The 21,950-nt window shown below is 35.6% G+C and overlaps 1 protein-coding gene across 6 annotated transcripts in view; it reads left to right on the top strand.

The window, feature by feature from the left end:
* LOC118272772 (tyrosine-protein phosphatase Lar) overlaps positions 1-21,950 on the top strand; it is a 407,994-nt gene that overhangs the window by 17,550 nt on the left and 368,494 nt on the right. For all 6 annotated transcript variants that reach the window (XM_050707977.1, XM_050707974.1, XM_050707976.1 and 3 more), the window contains exon 2: positions 14,504-14,554. In XM_050707977.1, the coding sequence (XP_050563934.1) occupies positions 14,534-14,554 (21 nt within the window). In that variant the 5' untranslated portion in view covers positions 14,504-14,533. The remainder of the gene's footprint in view (positions 1-14,503; positions 14,555-21,950) is intronic.

The raw sequence follows: 21,950 nt of genomic DNA, 5'->3' as shown, positions 1-21,950 counted from the left end.
TGTCAAAAAGTAATCAGATCCCGTGTAGAGCCAAGTTTCTAACCCTACATGCCCAGACCTAAATCGATAAGCCCTAATTTCACACTCAAGTTACGGGGAAATTCTACAGCCATAGCTCGTACTGCGTAGTTCGTAGCGCGTAGCAGAGTTTTTACGCTATAATCTCGTAGGCGTGCAAACCTTGGACGTAACTGGCGAGTTGGCCGCACGGAAAGAGTTTAGAAGATTGAATAGATTTTTAAGCTCAAGCCCATATGACGAATAGCAAAAAGTCCGTGCGGCCGACTCGCCAGTTACGTCCAAGGTTTGCATGCCTACGAGATTATAGCGTAAAAACTCTGCTACGCGCTACGAACTACGCAGTACGAGCTATGGCTGTAGAATTTCCCGTAACTTGTGTGTGAAATTAGGGCTTATCGATTTAGGTCTGGGCATGTAGGGTTAGAAACTTGGCTCTACACGGGATCTGATTACTTTTTGACAGTGCGATCTATATGGTCTCGTCTTGGCAACATTTAACATGAAATGTTTTTGTGGGATTTCATTGTTCTTTAGTACTTAACTACCGTTCTTATTCTTTTGTAATGTCTACTTTCTATCTATCTACTCAGTAACTATTGAAAGTGGTGGGTGACTCCGTGTTTGTTTCGGCATTTCTTCGCAGTAAGTATCGTTAGGAAATACAACCGACCTCTAGATCATTTTTAAAAATTTTGACGTTTAAAAGTTTTTTTTGTTTGTTTCATTGAAAGCCCTTGCATGAGATACTGGCGTTGACATAAAAATAGGGTACATAATATTTAGGTACACTTTTAGCTGACTTAGAAGGGTTAGACAAAATAGTTACATATTTCGCGATTTTTCTCGCTGAGAGGCAAAATGAAAATGAGCGGATATTTTGGCAGTCGGATCCAACTAAGAATATCATTTCGTTCGACTGATTTGTGAAGGTCACATTGGCTTCTTGGAAAGAATATATCCGAAATTGATATTTAGTAGAGGGCATTGTACTAACTAGTAGGTAGTTGCTAGGAAATCAAAATAATCTATTGGATTAGCTAATATTTTCTTTTATTCTTGTAATTCTTCTTCTTAGAAATCATTGTTAGAAGTGATACCTAAATAAGTCGTACACCAGTGATTAGTATCTACTGTTATTTTGTATTTGTTAGCATTGATTTGCAATTAGAAAACGTATCGCTCAATTCAACGACTACTGATTTTTAAATCTCTGCCAATCTCAGTGATTGGTTAAAATTTCTTCTGGATCTGATATAACACTTGCAAGGTATTTTTTTGCGGCTAATGCGGAGGGAGTGTCAGTACACTCCGTCAGTTAGTTAGTTAGTTAGTTAGACTATAACTGACTAAAAACCACTCAGATCCTATTCCTGCTAAGCAGTTTGCAGCTCCGGTTCGGCATCAGCTCTACTCGGCCCCATCTGTTGATGATCTGATGGCTACTTTTATGGTACTAGGTATTTCATTTAGTACCTATAATAGAAAGTAATTATTACCACCAGGTGAGATAGTGGCCAAGCGCCATCCTATTATATATATATAAAAAAGTCGTGGTTTAAAAGTTTCGTTGAAACGGTTTCTGACGAGAGACCAACTTTAAACTGCCAAGGAATGCTAGGTTTATTAGGCAATAAGGATTTGTACTTTAAAACCTATTAACGGTGGGAATTATTAGTCTTGACTATAAACGTTACGTGTTGCTTATGGTCTAAATATACTGCTTGGTAGTTAGTTATTAATAGTTACTATTTTTGCCTTTATGCGGCCTTTACGGTAATAGGGATGATGACGGGGTATGAAAATTAAAAATCTATTTAGTCTGTCAGTTAACAATACTTAGATAAAACGGATCAAAGTTTAGGAGTGGGAGCCTAAATACCGAGCCGTAATTTCTACGTACCGAGAAGTGACGTCACGCACTATTTTAAATCAAGAAACTTAAAAATACGTGTATAATGTTGACTGCGTTTTAATGTCAATACTAGTTTTACGATAAACATATTCCAGTAGTAGTTAACTAGTTATAGGTATGTATATGAGCCCTAAAATTCCAAGCTAACATTTATGCAGTAAGCCTTTTACAATTATAAGTACTGGCATACCATATAATCTGATGCCTGTAACATGTTATATTTTAATTAATTTCTTCACAGCGTTTCCAGAACCTATTTATAAAACAATAAAGAAAAGAAATGTCATAACAAACGAAGTCTTCATAAACACGTCGGTTCCATTCTCAAAACATAAAACATTAAGTAATTTGCGCCACTGACCTAGCTGTAACCGGTACAATTTAATAGTTAGTAGACTTGCTCCTTCATAATACCGAGACCGTTGTTTCGGTAGCACGCCGAGATTCGCTCGTTTAACACCAATGTTTCCGACATGAATGAAGTTTAATCGCGGACTCGAATTAAATTCGTTTCGTACAATTTCATCGTGGTCTTGGAATCTGAAAACGAGATCCTGTTTCGGAAAATAGGGTCTTAAGGGTGCTTTTCGTTTGTTGCTTTGCTAAGAAGATGTAGTTAATAGTTAAGCTGTGGAACTATGTGACCGTTTTCATTGATACTAAGCTATGTGACTGTGCGAGGAAGATGCGCAGCTCGAGTATGCAATGTAGATGTCGATAGTAGGGAAGAATCCGAACCACGTATCTATAGTACGCATTTTTCCACATAAAAACATAGCTTAACTGAGTCCGTTTACACCAGTGCTAAGCTATGTGTAGGTACCAATTAAAATGACTGATGAAAGCCAAACGCATCCACAGCAATGTAGCATATCTGGTGGAAAAAAAGATTTATAATTTCTGTAACTAGGATATAAAATAACACTTTTACACGTTAATATTTCAAATAGCTAGATGAGGCCGGCATTTCCTATACTACGCTGAGAAGAAATGCCGAAACAAAAACAAAAAAAGCATCCTAAATTCAATATCTACTAATCCAGTGTAGTTAATATTAAGATTTTCAGTAGTTACTATGGTAACGTATGACAGATAAGCTCTATTGTCGTACAATTCCACACACTTGAGAATTTAGAGGTGGATAGACAAAATAAAGAGACACTTAAGATTATTGACTGAAGTGAAAGAGCGATGACTAAGCAAAAGTTGCTTAGATCGATAACGTTTGTAGTCAGACGCGGATAGATAACTCCACAACTCCTTCGATGGGAGTCGGCCCTTGTATTTTGAAACTGTAGGTAACTATAACAGTTGGAAAGTCACTCCACGTAAAATACAGACTTACAGTGGAATCTGCTTAAGATTTAATATCAACCTCCTAGTCCCAACTCAGTTGAAAATGCCTGGAGAGAGATTTATATTGAAACTGCGAAATTATTTTTCAGGCTCGAAGCAATGTGAAATGAGAGCGTAGATCGGCTGGTTCGCCTGGCTTAGTTTGAGTTAGTGTAAAAAATCTGGGGATTGGATGTTTGGAACCGTGCCCAATAAATGGAGTACGTAAGGCCTGACCCTGTGACATTTTGGCCTACTACTGCTATTAGTTTGTAGCATAATTCGGCTTGTATAATTTTGTGTAAGAAACTGCCTATCGAGCGCTTTTTCTACCTAAGTTTATTTTGCTTACATTGGTAGACATATCGTGTATCGTTTTACGATAAAAGCTAATGACTTCTGGTTAAAATCAGACTCTCACCGTTTCTAGGAAGTACTCGTTCTCGATAGTACATAAAATATTTACCCCTAATGATCTAATCAAATACTTGTTTACTTGAACTCCACAATTCGGAAGTCCTTTGCAAACATTCGAGGAAATTTTAAATGAGCCGAAGTAATTGTAAGAGCTGTGGTGTAAGCGGACCGCACAAGTCGACGGTGTAATGAGATCAATTTTCAAATAACAGAGTAATCAGTTCAAGGTACTATAGTCTACCAACCGCCTTAAAACATCCGCTAACCTCAGATTGAACCTTTATATCAAGGTCGATAGAGTTCATTTTGTTCTACTCTTTTCTCACAAAGTATTATTAATTTAAAGTGGTCAGGAAATAAGTATTTATAGACCGTTTGTCTAGTTACATCCGTGCGAAGTCTAGATAAAATTATAGGAACAGGATGGAAGTAAAACACAGTTACGAAGTAGGTAATAAATTTAAGTGTGCTAACCATTTATAATCATATATTCCGCTATGTTGTAAAGATTTCAAGACATTCTTACTAGAATCATGCGTAGAATATGCCTAGTTATTGCATAACACAGGAGAGATATTTTAATCAAATTGATGTTGACAACCATTCGACCAAATTCTATCCATCCAATTTCTATAAAAAGTATTTTCACTCGCAAACACTCGGCAATTTAGAGTTCTTAATAATCTACTAAGGAACCTAATATTTTTTTCTAAATAAAGAATACTGAATCACGGAGGAAGATCCAACGTAAATACTCTTGTTTTTCTATAAAACCTGAGAGGTTAAAGTACTTACCGACATTTTAATTATTCCCGTACTTTGTTCATCGCGCGATATTTTACCTCCCCAAGGAAACAGACGTATAAATCGTCTGTACAAACAATCTCCTCTAGTTTTACGTCATTCAAAGCAGTTTGCTTTTAAATAGATTTCGTATAACTAATTTAATCGAAGTTTTGCCAATCTCTATCGAACTTTCGAGAATTATTTCGCTGTCATTCGCTCCTGATAAGGTTTATTGGAGATGGATGTAAAGTTGTAAATTCAGATGTTTGAGAATGACTTAGGACTTTATTTTATGAGTGGTAAGGGATAATCTCCAAAATCATAGATTTGCACGTGTCAACAGAATGATTCAAGTTAATTTTAGGTTTCCTTTGTAAAGGTATCTGGATAGCGCCTTTGATTTATCGAGCGTGCGGAAGCACTTTAGTTGTAGTTCAGAACTCGACTCAACAAAGCTGCTGAAGGTATCTAAACCAAAACCGATTAGTTTAATCTGACTCGATCTAAGATTTCAAAGTCTTACAGTGTTAGCAGATATTCAGATTCAGTCAGATTCCTGGAACTGTTAGATGCTTTGACAAGAACTGTGAGATAATTTATGATGAAAATTAAAAATAGTTTGACTATTGAATATCAAGGAACGTTTTAAGAATGTTTGAGATTGGAGTTCCCTTTTACGCAAACAATGCCCGTTTTACGGATTGTCACATATCCTTAGAATGATAATAATAACCATTTATTTTTTTTGAGGTGCGAAAATCATCCAATGACCTTCGCATGACATCTCGACCTGGGGCATGTCGAGATGGAGTGTCAGACTCTTACTGACTAAAAACCACCCTGCTCCTACTCCTGCTTTTCAAGTTGGAGCCCCGGTAACCCGCTACACTCCGCAACTTCGGGTTGGCATCAGTCCTACTCGGCCCCATCTGTGAACAATAACCACCTTTAGATGTTATATTCGATGAAAATCGACTGAAATCAACATTCTCAACAAAAATGTTCTCTGTCAGTCATTGGTAGATATTTATATTGAATAACTTCGTGTTCAGCAGACCATTAAGAGCCACGATTAAATCAAATGAATACGTTTATTTTTAGTAAAGTATGCTCTGTTAGTTACATTTCACTATTTTTTTTTAAATAAAAAGTAACCATATTATGATCCTTCGCCGTAATCAAGTCGTGGAGACTTTTTTATATTTAGAGCAAGTTGCGAATAGTTCGATCGATCTAGTTATTTCGATGCTTGCCTGCGGACGTGCGCCACGACAAAGTTGGTTCGCTAATGAAGTTTATGTAGACCTGCTGTGCTATGTTATGTTATGTTCATATCTAGTATACAAACATGTTACTGTAAAGTCTTGTGTATCGGTAAATGTTATGCTTTTCTAAGAATCTTATCAAAGTTCATGTTTTACTAATAATAATTAGGTAACTACTTAACTAGTTTCGAAGTGATACTAACTATTCCGAAATTGTTAGTATCATTTCAGCTCGTGATCTAACCTATTTCTTCTGCCTCCATTCTCGGTTGTTGTCTCAAATCGCATATTAATATGCGATTTCAGACAACCTTTTTACGTGATACTAGAAAATGTATAAAACAAACTAAATAAAGTTGGTATAGTTATGTCTCATTCTCAGGTTTTACTGGAAAATTTCTTGATGTACCGTAGTTACCTTTTACAGTAACAATATGAACTATATATATACCGTTCGCGGGATGAGAGCCGCCGTCACTCTATGTATAAGTGACGAGTTTGATGGCTACCAGCAGATTGGTGCGAGGCATTATCGGTTTTCCCATTAATTAAACTTTGTACCTATATATAGAACTAACAGTAATTTTTAACTAGTTCAAGCTAAAGGCAGGCTTGAGGCTCTAAACTTAATAAACACTAAACAGTCTTGTAATTTAATAGTTGTGCTTAATATAATTATAGCTAAGTTTCGTGGAACTTTCAAGTGCTTCAAAAGACGATATTTGATGATCATATTTGAAGTTATGTTGTATTAATAACTTAATGTAACTATAAATAACTTTAAATTCATATTTAAGTAAGGAAGTATAATTATATTGTAGTGTTAAAACACTCAGATAAAAGTTATAGAGATGTTTTAAAAACTAAAGAAATGTTTTTGTGCACTTTGATTGCGAACTAAGAATAAATCACTTTCTGCTTATTTTTCAGTAAAAACACTGATAAGATGATAACCTAGTGGCAAGGTGATTTAAGTTTTAAAATAAATAACTTTTATCTTTTTTAAGTAATTATATTTTAAATCTTAATGATCCGTGCTGCAATCGTAACTATGACGCCAATTAATTTACATGAATGACATTTTGTTCAACGGGATATTAATTAAGTAGAATGATTGCGGCTGAGGAAGTACCTATAAGTAAGTACTACCTACATAAATATAGTGCAATGATTAAGTAAAAAAATTAATTGATTAAAACTATTGGAATTAATCTTCAGTTCAAGCAAATTGATTCACAATTAAAATTGAAATAATAAGAACTAGGCATGTCAGCTTATCCAAGCAATCAAAAACAATGCAGAATTTTCAGAGATTGCGCATGTTTTCTGGATTTTGTGCATAATTTGACGGTTACTCCAAGTTGCAAGGAGATTAGGTATAACAGTTATAAACATAAACATGTTATTTATTCAACAAATGTTAACCAGAAATCGCCCCCTACAATCTGTGGCTTATGAATATTAACCACTGTTAACAAACCAATTTTAAACCCTATTAGTACTACGATAAACTCTATTAATATATTCCGCAAATTAATCAGGACGGTTGCAGAATCAACGTACAATAGGCCCGTTCGCCTCCATTGTCCAACGTTATAACAAAGTTAACTTAATACAATGCGTTTGAACACAGTTGCTTATCTCCACTGCCTGGATTAAACTTCCAATATAACTAACCCCAGCTAAATAATCTTTTATACCAGCTTTACTAAGTAAAAAGATAATAAAGTATGAAAAATAATCCTACTTTGGTATATGCAAAGGAATTTTATTGCATGCTCTCGTTTGGTTTATATTTTTTCTAATTTAAAAACTTTTGTGGATTATACCAAGTTGGAGTGCTCAACTGTTAGTTGTATTTGAGGAATATAAGACAGTTTTGCGTATCTACAACTTTGGATAGGATTATATAGGATCTTGTGCTTTGATAATAAGTAATTTTATTCAATACTAGCGACTCGCCCCAGCTTCGCATGGGGGCAATGGTGATATATTATGCATGTATTATACATATAAATATTCGTCTTGAGTCACTCTATCTATTACCTAAAAATCGCATCAAAAGCCGTTGCGTAGTTTTAAAGATTTAAGCATACAAAGCAACAGAGAAAGCGACTTTGTTTTATACTATGTAGTGATTTTCAAAGAAATATACACGTATGAGCCGTATGACTTGAATGCTCTTTGTACACTTACTCTCAAGAGTAAGAAAGTTTGTCCAGAATTGGGCTTGAGTAATAATAATACCTCATGTCAGTAATTGAGGGGTCCCATACATCTCCCTTGGGGTTCCCTTTACCTTACGGCAGCACATAACCCCTACGTGCTGCCATTATCCTGGGAGTAAATAAGTAAATGCCCGGAGTCCCTTAAAATTCCTGTTGGAAGACAGTGTCTTGCCAAGTCACTCAACAACAAAAACCAACTTCCATGTTGTGCCATTAGGTGTTTACTCCAGAACTACTTAGTTATATGGTAGTTGCAGGGTTTAGGGTTTTCTGGACTTTTCAAAATGAAGAAACATTTATTAAATATCTAACAACCATTCATTATTCAGATATAGCTAAAATTTGTCAGATATGGGGTAGGTTTCTATTCCAGAGCCTGAGTTGAGAAATACTAAAAAAAATATTAGCAAACTAAAGAAGCAATCGAACCTGCATTCCCTAAAAACCCCCTAAAACGTCCAAAATCTCCTCGATCTACAAAAATAACCCCACTCATAATCTAAAGTCCTTGGAATTAATCAGGGTCGGCTTGTATTACCACATAATGTCCTCATTCACCTCCATTGTACTGCATAGTAGCAAAGTTAACTTAATACAATACGTTTTAACACAATTACTTACTATGAGAGCTTATTAAGCCGGCATCCGTTCATAATATGGTTTAACTTTGTTTGCTTGATGGGGATATTGTGTGTTCCTCGTATTTACTTTGAGTTTGACGGCGTTGAGTACGTCCGTTTACAGGTAACATGGTATGGTTATGGTGCGTTTTGTGTTGGTTGGTTTTTTGCTGAAGGATTTTTTGGAATCAATGGTGCAGTGCTGAACAGAACTGGTAATCAGGGTGGTCCCTATCTATGCAGTAAACCGGTGATCGGGGAGCTGGTCACAAATCCCTGACACCTCGTGTATCTATAAACACTTTAAATTACGACATGTATTCTAGTTATTCAAACAAAAAAAAATGTTATTTTTAAAGAACAGAACTGGTCGTAGATAGATAATATTTGGCATGTAGGGTCATATGGGGATCATAAGGAAGGGAGCCGAACTAATAGAAAAAGAAATGACGTTTTTAAGTTTGTACAAAATCGTAGAGACACTTTAATCTTTTCTCATCATACTTTGAAAGGATTAAAAGCTTTCCACTAGAGCGATACCGTCCATTTCGAAAAAATATCCACAACATGATAACAAACCAAAAAATGTACAGGGACGTCCTAAGCGGCATACTTTCCGAGATATTTCGAGTTTAAAAAAGTAAAAAGTTCGATGTAGCTGTAGGCGTGCATTAAGGGGTCGTTGTGATAAATAAATTGGGAGTAATGTAGGTAGGGGATGATAATGATCTACATTTTAATAAGAAATTGAGCCTACTTGAAAGGTGCCTTATTATTCCCTAACGGGGGCTAAAGTAGGCCTATGATATAACAACTTTTTCGATGAAAATACTCAATTAACACAAATTGTTGTTTCGGGTCTGGGTGTCATGTGCATGTGAAATTGTGTGTTTGTAAACGCACCCATGACACAGGAGAAAATCTTAGTGTGGGGCAACGTTTTTCAAAAAGAAAAAAAAAATACAACGTTACTTGCATTTTGCTGTTTTATATCTTAAATCTGCAACTAAATATTTGTTTCTAACATCGTCTACCGTTATTAGAGGCTTTACATATTTAAATTAGTTAACTGAATTAACAAAACCAACCTGTAGACAGTTGACACTGATTAAACGATTCATTCTATTAACACTGTCTACAGTTAACTCTAAAAGTTTTACTACACAACTAGCGAGTATGAATTATATTCGGTAAACGTACCAACAATATATTTGATTATAGGCTCTTAACTAATTTACGAATGTAAATATGCGAATTGTAAATATTTATATAAAGCTGAGTGAAAGAGTTTGTTTGTTTGTTTTTAATCTCCGGAACTACTGGTCCGAATTGAATAATTATTTTTGTCTGGGATAGTCCATTTATCAAGCACTTTGCCCAACTCTCGTGTCATAACCATTTTGGTTATGTAAGTGCAAATTCATAATAAGTGGTTTTTTACTTATTCTGAATTTGCACTTACACTGTACTCAACCAAATAAGTTTTAGTTAGTTAATTTATAAATAACATTCCATGTCACCTTGACTCCAACGATAATGAATGACGCTTAATGCCTATATGTTTAATTACTACTCAAGATACGCGTAATGTGTCAACACACTCTACCTCTTGACCCGAATCACAGTGACTGACGATCAGAGAAAATTGTTCTGGAGTGTACCTATTAAAAGGTAGGGAGATTTCTTTAACGGTTTTTTTTTTAAATCAAGTCTTTTAAAGGTTATATGAAAGTATTAAGTACATGAAGATTAAACTTTCGATTTAAATTATTTTTTATATTAACTAGTTACTTACATATTTAATTGTTTAGAAATAAAAATAAATACTTGAATACTCCAATGCTGTTTTCGGTTTTTCGAAAATTTCCTAGTAGTAGCACGGAGCGTAGAATTGTGCCCAGTAAGTATATGGCAATAGGCTCACCCCCTATTACATGGGACTTGGTAACACAAATGGTGAATAGTGGATGTACATTGTGGTGGCAATACGTACCGTAATGTGCATATCTGCCTACCCCTTCGGGGATTAAAGGCGTGACGATATTTTTCCAACAATACTTATTACGCTATGTCTTACTGAGCGGAATTTGTGGATTATATGTGGTAAAACAGCTTCTAATAATTGAATACGACATTATTGTGATTGAATTCAATTACTGTGAATATTCGCATCGGTGTTATGAGCAGAGTGCAGATCTATGTTCCATTTAATGTATTTTGTATGTCCAAATTTTGAATGTGATATCCAAAATATACCTAACTAGCTTTTGCCCGCGACTTCGTCCGCGTAGTTGTGTTAGTGGTTGGTGGTCAAAATTAAAACAACTTCTACCCTTTTTATTCGCTATAAAAAGTAGCCTATGTTCTTTCGTTCCCCATTAAGTGTCTAAATACAAAGTTTCACTGTTACAACTTTAAAAATGACGAATTTCCATATGAACATTCATACCTAATTTTTACCCATTCTCCCCTACTTTTTGGAATAAAAAGTGTAAGTCTATGTTGTTCTTCAGGGTCTATTCTACTTATCTCTGTACCAAATTTCATCAAAATGTTCGGTTTACTGGTTTAGGCGTAACGGCGTAAGCGTAACAGACAGACAGGGCCGTGCAGCAGAAATCGTAATATTTTAATTTCACCACAACTTCTAAACCAAACGTCCAATTTTAATCATTCAAAGACCAAATATTATCAACATAAACTGTACTTATTGATGAAATAATTTATTTTAATAAGGATTAATAGCATGAGTAAAATAAACGCGTTTAAATGTAGTCCAAAAAAAATTCAAGATTTTTAAATAAAAATGTGGTTGTTGTGCCTCACTCGACATAGATAGGTATATTGTGTCGCGGACTTTTTTGTAGATATTTATAAGATCTACAATTAATTATAACATTTTATGGTTCTATCTTTTGTAGTTTAGGCAGCGTACGCAAAATAAGTAACTTCTTTGGTTGATTTTTTTCAGTTTGTGTCCGAAAAATCCAAATATCTTACGGAACCCTATTTTTTTTCAAAATAAAATATAGCCTATGTTACTCGTGGATAATGTAGCTTTCGAATGGTGAAAGAATTTTTAAAATCGGTCCAGTAGTTTTTGACCCTATTCAATACAACCAAACAAACAAACAAACAAACAAAGTTTTCCTCTTTATAATATTAGTGTAGATGATTGAATTGTTTCTTTTTCCTTTCAAAATGTTGTTCTTCTTTGCAAATATTGAAAGTGGATACGGATCGACGATTAATGATTCGTAGTCAGTTCAATTGTGCCTGAATAGCAACTGTCGTAAGCGTATTTATACGATTGTTGATTTTTACATGACAATGGAATATACCTACTTATGTATTTGATTTTATAAACTATATAGTTATGATGTGTTAATTGACATCGTGTCTTAATATCTACCGGCAACGTCACATGCATGTCACTGCTAAAACTGGAATTTTGACATGAAATCTATAGCTATTCTAAGTTTAGTAACTAAAACGTTTCTTTATACATGCGAAGTATATAAATGATATATATATTGTTGAGTTTGAAAATAATATTTATTTATTTCGGAGTACACATCCCGTCTAAATATTTCGTTTACAGTATGTTAAACCAGAGGTTGACTGGTAGAAATCACTATCATTGATAAGGCCGCCTTTGTCCCCTTTATTGTAATTATTGTTTATTTTTATTAATGGAGTACAGTAAAGATTAATCTTTTTATCTATTCTATCTATATCTGCTGAAGGAGGTTATTGAAATTTACCTCAAGCAGGTAGTAAACACACAAATCCCCTCAAAAACAACTGACAAAAAGATTATTCTTACGCTTTAACGAAATCACTGCTCAAGATTCCAGTTATCCTCTTATCTTCGCCCGTAAGACAGGAATGGAGTGACTGAAAAGGGTTAGTGTGGGTACCAACCAGTAATTTATTACTACTTGTATTTCCTTAGCCCTGTTATATATTTTACGATGTATAAGTCTCTTGGGGCGGTCTCACTCCTGAGATCTACTTACGTGCGTCATATTCGAAAGCGGGTACTTGTTACTTGTACAAAAATGTGATTATGAGAAGCGAGTAGCTGTGAGCGATGATATCTTTAGTAATAGTTATTTGTGTTGCTATTGTTTTGGATGATATAGTTTGTGTTAATGTTTTCTGTTTGCTTGGTTTGTCACAACTGTGCAAACCAATGAAGTTTTTCTAGATTTGACCGAAACGAGGCTAGTGATTTCTGTGTTCTCAAAATATTTATTTCATCTACCTAAAATAAAATAAAAAATCTAAAATAATCTGAAAAGGCAATGCTAATTGGTATCACAATTAAAGAGTGCGGTGATATTGAAATGACTTATTTAACAATTATTTAAATTACACGTTCAGGAAAATACTACAGGTAATGATTTAAGTAAGTGATTTTCTTCAGAACAAATTATGTTTGTATTAATAAAATAACACTACATCATTTAATTAAATCCACGCTAAGTTGAGGTAGAAAACTCGACTGAAATTAAAAGAAAAAAAAAAAAATTAAAGCGAGCTTACTTCTAGAGCTCGGCCGCTCTCAAGCCACGGATATCCTCTCAAGCCCTCGCAACTAAATTAAGAACTAAAATATAATGAAAATCCTCATTTATTTCAGTAAAAAAACAAGCGAATCCATTAAGGCTCATAAAAGTAATCTTTCTTATATTAAGTGCCAGTGAAAATTAGTCGATAATAATAATTTAGTACTTGATTCGTATGGGGTCGGCAGTTCATTACTAAAGGGTCGCAGTTTGGGGTTACCAGTCAGAGGTCATGGGGTTTCTTAAAGGTTAAGAGCTACCTATGCACAGATTTGCTACCACACTAGTAATTTATGTTCAGTCCGGGCCTGTAGCTAATTTATTTTGGTTGGCTGCCTTACCTTCAGTGTGTAACCTTCGAATTAGGGAATGGTATCAAATGGAATCGAGTATTGCTTAATAGGTTAGTGTTAGATAAATATTGCGTAATAGGTATTAGGGTTTGCTATTATCTGGGGCTGCGGGCTGCCTAGCTAGCTAGCAGGAGTAGGAACGGGGTGGCTTTTATTCAGAAAGAGTCTGACACGCCCTCTCCCTTGCCCAAGGCGGGAGAAGTCATTGGATGATTTTCCCCCCTCAAAAAAAGGTTTGCTATTAAACCTAAGTCTTAAATAACTAGTTACAAAACATATTCACTTACTCTTGATTAAGATTCTTTAAACTTTTCATATTACTTTAAAGTACTGGCTCTGTTTAGTAAAATCACGTACAAGTTTACCATGCAAAATGTTAACTACGAAATCTTGTATAACTAACTTGTTACAAAACATATTTAATTTATTTTAAACTGTTCTCACGTTTACTACGCTGTGTTTATTTCTTTTAGACTCATTTTGTTCTGTTCTGTTTCTAATTTTAATTACGTGTCTTGCTTGTAGATATCTTACTTTATATCTCTATATAGCGATCACTATTATAAATATATATACACCGCGATTATATCTAAAGGTATTTAATTGGTTGTATACCGTTGTAACTTTTGAATTAATTAAATAAATAAATGTAGTATACATGCATAGTTACGCTACTCGAGCTACGAAAATTCCTTGTAGTCAGCTAAATAATTCTTGAAAAAGTGTAACTTTTAAGTTACTCTGTTGAAACGCATGCCAAGTTATCCACTATTAATAATATTGCCATTTCCGTCTAACATTGAGTAGTCTCGAAATCAATCTTACAAACCATCAAACACCAAGTTTTTCCGCAATTCCTTATGCTCTAATATATACGTCTAAAGCGTAGACGATGTAAGAATTCAGTATGAGTTTCCCGCAAAGGTCATCGGCACTCACATCGACCGTCTCGCTATATGTGATTTATAGTGATTGGATTATTTTCTCTGTTTCAGACATTTAAGTTGCAGCCTGAAACCACCATAATGGAGGCTGAAACCACACCCGTAAGTACCTAGACAATACTTTTAAAATACATAAGTGATTTTTTATCAAATGAAATATTTAAGTTTCATCCTGCATAATGCACATCACAACAGTTTTAAATTTCTACGTTATACTGCCCTCTGTTGGCGAGTTTACGACAACCCGCTTATGTTCCTGTGGGAGACGGCTAGCGAACTGGGTTCATACAGCTGACAGTTACTCTGCGCTGAACTAGATGGCGCTGCCGTATTCCAACAGATAGCCACGAAGTTGGATAGATGGCGCTTAGTTTAGATTTTAAACGCGTAGTAGGTTTGGAAGAAACTAGGTGAATGAAGTCCCGTTGCCTGTGTAGTTCTTCAACCCTCCGAAAGATGCCGTTTTTATGAACATTTGGCCACTTGAAGGGGGTAATACATAGGTCACTAGATAAGTTTTGCAAAACAACGTTTATTTTTACAGCCTTTCAAAATAATTTCCATCACAGTTTATACACTTAGTCATACGTAAAAACTAATCATCAAAAATGTCTTACCATTTTTCTTCCGGGAGTTCTGAACATGCTTGGTCCCAAGCACCCAAAAGCTCAATATCTGTAGGAAATCGTCTTCCTTTCAACTGATCCTTGATAATAGGAAAAAGAGCAAAGTCACAGGGCGCTAGGTCGGGGCTGTACGCAGGATGTTCAAGTACTTTAACACCACTGGTGTTCAAAAATTCGACGGTATCACGTGCTCGATGCGCGGATGCGTTAACGTGATGAAAATGCCAAGTGTCCATTCTTGAATTCGGTCGAATTTCCTGAAGCTTCTGAAAAACTTTTGGCAAACAATCGTTGATGTACCAAGAGGCGGTTACAGTACGCTGACTTTCTAGAACTATTCGTTCCAAAATACCCCGCCGAGTATAAAATACAGCGATCATTTTCTTTTTGACTGAACGTGATTTCCTCACCTGAACTGGAGTTTGTTCATTTTCAAACAGCCAAACTTTATTTTTGTTTTTCGATGGTACGTCGAAGTAATATAGCCATGTTTCATCACCACTTACGATATTATTAATGTTATTAGAGGTACCATTTTCATATAACTTTAGCATTTTTTTACACCAGTTCACTCTTGCCTCCTTTTGTTCAACTTTGAGGTCGTGTGGCACCCATACTGTACAAACTTTTTTTACGCCAAGAATATCGTGAAGAATTTTGTGTACGCTTGGTGCACTTATCTGCAGGATCTCTTCTATCTGTTGATATGTTATACGTCGATCTTCTTTTAATAATTTTGACACTTTCGCAACGTTTTCTGAGACAGTAACCTCAATGGGACGTCCTGATCTTTGAGCGTCATTAACATTAAAGTTACCACGTCCAAACTCACGATACCATCGGTAAACTGTAGTGCGGTGAGGACACTTTTCTCCCAAAACAGTATTCATTTCTTCCACACACTCATCTACCGACAGTTGACGCAGAAAGTTGTAACGCATAACAACTCGCAACTCGGTATTAGACCATTCAGACATTTTAATTGTTTAAAAAAGTTTTTACTACTTAACTACACGATTAATGTCGGGTTATTTTGTATGAACTGTCAAGATATTAGCTGCACTTTCAAATAAAAATATTTTTGTCTACCCTCCATTAATAGAACGAATGTATTGCAAGACTTAACTAGTGACCTATGTAATTACTGAGCTCATTTTGTAACAATTAACTGATTTAAAATAATAATTCCATATGTCGCACGAATTACCTACCTAGTACTATTTTATGAAGTCCTGTGGATGAGCTTTGATTTTTTTGTTATACGTGAATACTGCACGGAAACCACTAAGGTGATTCCTGCTCTTTTCTGGTCCTAATTCTGACAACATGTTTGATATATGCACCACACAAGCTAATAGCAGCCTGAAAGCTAGCTCGTGTTGTTTTTAAAAGCTCGACCCCACTCAAGTCCTGATGTAAGCTTAATTTAATGTATGGACTTCCCACGTAAAATTTTTCGCACAATATCACGGGGCGTTTGTGCCCTGTTACATAAGTGCCGAATTAACACATTTTGGCACGGGATTTCGTTTTTACAATATTTTAAAAGATTGCATATGGCACCGTCCCACTGGCAAAGTATCCATTGTCCGCGGGGCTATATTCCGTAAATTTATCGGATGCGTTCCGCGCCTCATATTGCTCGATATCGGTTCATTAATAAACTATATCCTGTTGCCGCACCATACAATACAATAGCCGCAGACCGTTTCAGAATCGTTCGTGTGCGAAATTTATAGCGGTTAGAATTTTGTATATTCGTTTCCATTTGTTCCGGTTCAATTAACAAAATATTCAAATAAAATTCGTTGAGACTGTCATCGACGTCCTATTTATCAGCGTTTGGGTTCCTAGTCATGTAGAAATTGACAAAAATAAACGGATGTTTGGAGCGCTTATAAGTACAGATAAGCATCCGAGTTAATATACTGCGTCACTTAAAAGAGCACAGTAACATTTTAGTGAATAAAGCGTTAGTGTAAATTCACGTTGCGCCAGTACTTGGAGCGGGCCCCGGGCGAACCGCGGTGCTCACGTCTGTTCCGGATATTCAGCGTTACGAATGGCTTTATTAAGACTAAATATTACAATTTCCGAGCAACTATTGCGACGGTTAGAATTGCTAATGCGCCGCCAAAGAAGGCGAGTGAAAAGATGCGATTGCACTGAAATCCGCCTGACGCCGCCAGTTTCCTGTTTTATGAGCGGCAAAATTGCAGTTTCACGTTAAGTTGCCAACTACCGAATGACTGATTTGAATACTTCTTTTCTTCTCAGTTACACGATTAAACTCATCATTACTTTATCGGGACTTGAAGAACTTTTTCTTATCTGGATGTTATCAACGAAAGAAAAAGTACAAAAAGAATAGTCCTTTCTTGGTCCTAACGAAATATCTTGCCGAAAAAGGGGCTGCGTCTTGCAACCACAAATTACTATGATTTAATATTGCTTAGTTATCTGCGGGTTGGTAATTTGTTAGCGCGGCTCTCGGCCCCGCGTTGGGCGCCATTGTTGCTTCGCAGCCTTTTGTTCATCGCCTTCTACTTGCGATACGATCTTGAGTTATTATGATTAGGATTCTTTGCCAAGTGACGCGAACTCGCTAATTCCTTCATTATCGTTTTAGTTGTACTCACTCATGAGCGTTTTATAATACTTTTTGTTGTCTTTTTTATTTAAAAAAAAAAAATGATTTTCTTAAATTAATCCTTGTTAATTTGCCTTAGAAAATATAATTTTCTTTCTTATCTGTCTGTCCTTGTTTGGTAGAACAAAGTTTGTTTGTTTACACGTTAACCCCTCAATTAATACGCATAAGCTTAAAGGTGACCCAGTAGTTTAATAACGTCACCGGCGCTCGTAAAGTCAACGGAGTTAATATATCAGATGTCGCGTCACCTCACGCCATGTCCAACTTTCATTTCATATAGTGCTCTCAAATGAATCGATCCGTGTGAGGCTTTTTCAATTAGTGAAAACATTCGATTGTCATTGTGTTTATAGTGTAATTGCTGGTTTGTTATCCATCCATCTTGACCGTTGTAATGGTTGGCCATCAGGGAAATGAATCGCTTGCCTGTCTGCTCGAATGGGAGCGAGGTACAAGTGTTCTCCTCGCGAAATTGCTTTTCGTTTTAATGTCCAAGGTATCAGGGGATGCCTCGTTTCCGTGCTGATTGTTTCAATGTTTATATTTAAAGCAGTTGTTAGTGGGTAGTCTCATCTCATTTATTTTTGTATCATCTGCGTTCCATTCATAAGTAATTCATTGAGTATTTTCGTTTTTCAAGTAGTGATTGCAATTATTATTGTATTCATTTGTAAAATACTTTTCATTACGTAGTGAATAAATTCCACATTTTCCATGTTTTATATAATTTATTAATTTACTTTTAGTTTTTGTTTACAGATATTTGCTTTGCATTGGCCTTGAAGTCCATTGTTTTATCCTCAGACAACTGCAAGAAGTTAAGCAAGTCGGAATCAGAAGTGTGTAGGATAATTTTGCAAAATCTTTTTGTTAAAAGAAATTAAAATTAATAAAATTGCTTAGCTGTATTCTTTAAATTCAAAAGTAGTTTTCTTTGCCCCTTAAACAGTAACGTTGTTCGCGGTTGAGTAAGTGCGAAAATCGTAAATATCTCGGTGGTGCGCTATGGCAGTGCAGTTAGCAAGGATTGCAGATACTGCAATGGCATGCAGCGTGCGTGCCACACCCCATTCATTAGGCGCCGAGTGCTTCCGCGCATTTATCAATCTACCCACACAAAAGCAACCGTTCACGGCCCTCCTCATAAACTGAACTGATTTTCCAATGCGAATTTCTCTGCTTTTAATCGTGCTGTGGTTGGAGTAGTTAGTTTTAATGCTTTTTTTATTTTGCAGACTTCGGTAAGATACAGTTTAGCTGGTCTAGTATCGAATTTAAATAAAGATTCATATTTTCAGTTAATAAATATTAGTTTCCAAAAAAGGAACCACAATCTTAAGTTCGATAGTGGAATTGCCAATTAGTCAAATGTTAACATGAGTTAACGTGAACTTTCTGACCCATTCTATTAGAGAATATTAGCTAAATTCATCTGTACAGAGCGCATGAGTAAAGTCGAGCAAAATTATCAGTTTCAACTGGACGGAGTCTTAGCACACCTGCGTCTCTAGTGGATCCAGGCTTAAAAGGCCACCCGCTTCGGATAAATGCTAAGACACCAATAGTGATAAAGCGGCTCCATTATGGAGCTCAGCTAAAGTAGAACCAAGTCCAGACCTCATTTTGTATAAAACGAATTGTTTCTACTCTTACGTTAGTGGAAAAATATCGACACTCCTTTGTTATGAAAGGTGCAATAGAAACACTTAGTCGACTTCAGAATTTAATCATTCGTAAGTTATTGCGCTCCCGTGGAACGCATTAAGGTAATGCTTTCAACGCCTTTAATTAAACGATTATGGCGCTCATTAAGTTGAAGTATCGTAATCATAAACGCAGTAAAAACGCTTCAGACGAAAATAGGACTTCCGATTGGACATTGATGATTTCGCTCAGTGACTTACAGAATTGCGGTAAGATTGGTTGCTACGCAGCTAACTTTTGTCAACAGCTTTTGAATGAATGGAATTATTTGTACGAAGAATGAAGAAACAGCATTAACATATCTAAAGTGGAAAAATAAACAAGTAAAACAACTATGGTCCTTTGAACATTGACTGTACTTTCTTTGACAAAAAACAGACATACATATTTGGCAGTCTACACGGGTAATATTTCCTAATAAAAACGACGAGATCTTGGAAAAACTTTTAATATCTTCAAAAGGCGTTTTCGTTATTCTACTTTTTTTTTGTTACCACGTGAAGGAACAAGTGAGTTCTTCTTTATATGAATAAATTAACATAAACACAAGTTTTTCTTTATATCAATATATTAATTATTTGTAGCATTACCAAAAATCAGTGTGTAGGTAGAGTCCCGCCTACGCTGGCCACTTTAGGCTACTGAAGGGTAGGTTAGGTAAATTAAAAAAATCACAAGGTTAAAAAGTCAGATTATAATTTAAAAAGGTTAATGTTGTTTGGTCAGCAGGCTAGGGGACATTTTGCCACGGACAGACCTAACCTTAGAGTATTTTAGTCTTTTTAATATGTGCTGGTCAAACTGGGAATGCGGGATGTGTGTGATGTGAGACCTTTTTTATTTATGCCTTAAATAAGTGATCACTACAGCCAAATAGGATTTGATGATTGAGAAATTGCGTATTGTATTCATGTATCTAACTCATTTGTAATAGTGTAGGTACATAATTTAAGAGGGCCATAGATTATGTCGAAAGAAACCATTTATCTGTAAACGAACAACGATTGTCCGACGTTTACTCAACGTATACGTACTTACGTATCAACGCTCACAGTCACCGTACTACCGCCAATTACGCAGTCATATTTGCCAGCGAATCCCACAATAAATAATAATGTCCATCGTCCAATTATCTTATAGCGGCCAGTGACGAGTCACGAGATATAAGGGTCAACTCTCATTTGATATTCTACTCCCACCCCTCGTAATGGAATAACGTTGTGAGCTCGCCGACGCCCGATACGATCGATCTACCTCCCTATATATTTTATTTTCGTAAATTGTACCGAATGATGTCCGGTAACCCTTGTCAGGTCACTAAAAATGTGTCTGATGGACCGCGCCGCCGCGATGCCGCTAAAATCACAGCGATGTTGCCAGATATTTTAATGTTACTTTTATCGGGGTACAGTGTCACACGTGTATTCAATTTACCTACACGCTACACGGTAAAAGTGTAGTGTCAACAATTTCGTTAATCCATAACAGAGTATAAGCCAAAACTGTTATTATGAGGCATTACGTACATTTGAAATTGGTCTAAATTAAGCATCGCGTACATTTCATGCTGTAAACGTAACAAGCATGTTTATTACCTATTTGATTTACGGTACGGATAATAAAATGTAATACAGTAATGGATAATAAACACATGAATATGACAATGATGATAGACACGCAATTCTACCAAGTAATGTTTTTACAGAATGCATTCAACGTGATGAATTAAAACGACCGCACGCCAAGCTGCCTTAACGATTTCAAAAAGTAGAAATTTTTATAGAATGAATAATTATAAAGTAACGTAAATCAGTTTAACAGCTCCAAATGGTCGGTCATAATTTTATAAAACATTAGGTAAACGTTTTAAAACGCCATTTCTATGCATTTAATTTTAACTCACATGAAATGTAAATTCAGTATTATTGCTACTGATAATTTCGTTACCAGACGTAAATAAGTTTATATTTTTTAATGTAACTATAATAACAAGGCTACAATTATCTCTATCTCCAGAGTTTTATCATTTTATTTGAAGACAATTGTGTATTTTAATAGCAATGGATCTGTGTAATCTTTTAATAAGTGCTTTTAAACGTACAATGATAAATGCAGTAGACTCTTTTATAAGTGACTTTGAATTTATAGGTACGTACGTAGATTTTATGGCGTCCACTTCTAAACTCCTACCCACTTGGTATTTCTGACCCTTGCTAATATTCTCCATGCGTTTAGGACATTTACTGAATTATGGGCTCTGCTTACAATAATAAATGGATTTTTTATGTAAGTAACAACGATATAACACAGCGTACTGTACTTTTCCTTCCCCGATGATTTATTGGAAGAAGGTAAATTGTAATATCCATTAAAAATTGACAGCCACGGTAGAAGACTTATGTTAGAGGTCCGCAGAGTCGACAAATAAATTATGTCTGGCATGCGGGGCGTCAGAGACGCCCGGCGCGCTCTTAACTCTTATTTTATACTTACTTATCGGTACAACACTTTTATC

The sequence above is a fragment of the Spodoptera frugiperda genome, chromosome 4 (assembly GCF_023101765.2).
Source record: "Spodoptera frugiperda isolate SF20-4 chromosome 4, AGI-APGP_CSIRO_Sfru_2.0, whole genome shotgun sequence".
Classification (NCBI taxonomy): domain Eukaryota; kingdom Metazoa; phylum Arthropoda; class Insecta; order Lepidoptera; family Noctuidae; genus Spodoptera; species Spodoptera frugiperda.
This window is presented reverse-complemented; position numbering and strand designations above follow the sequence as displayed.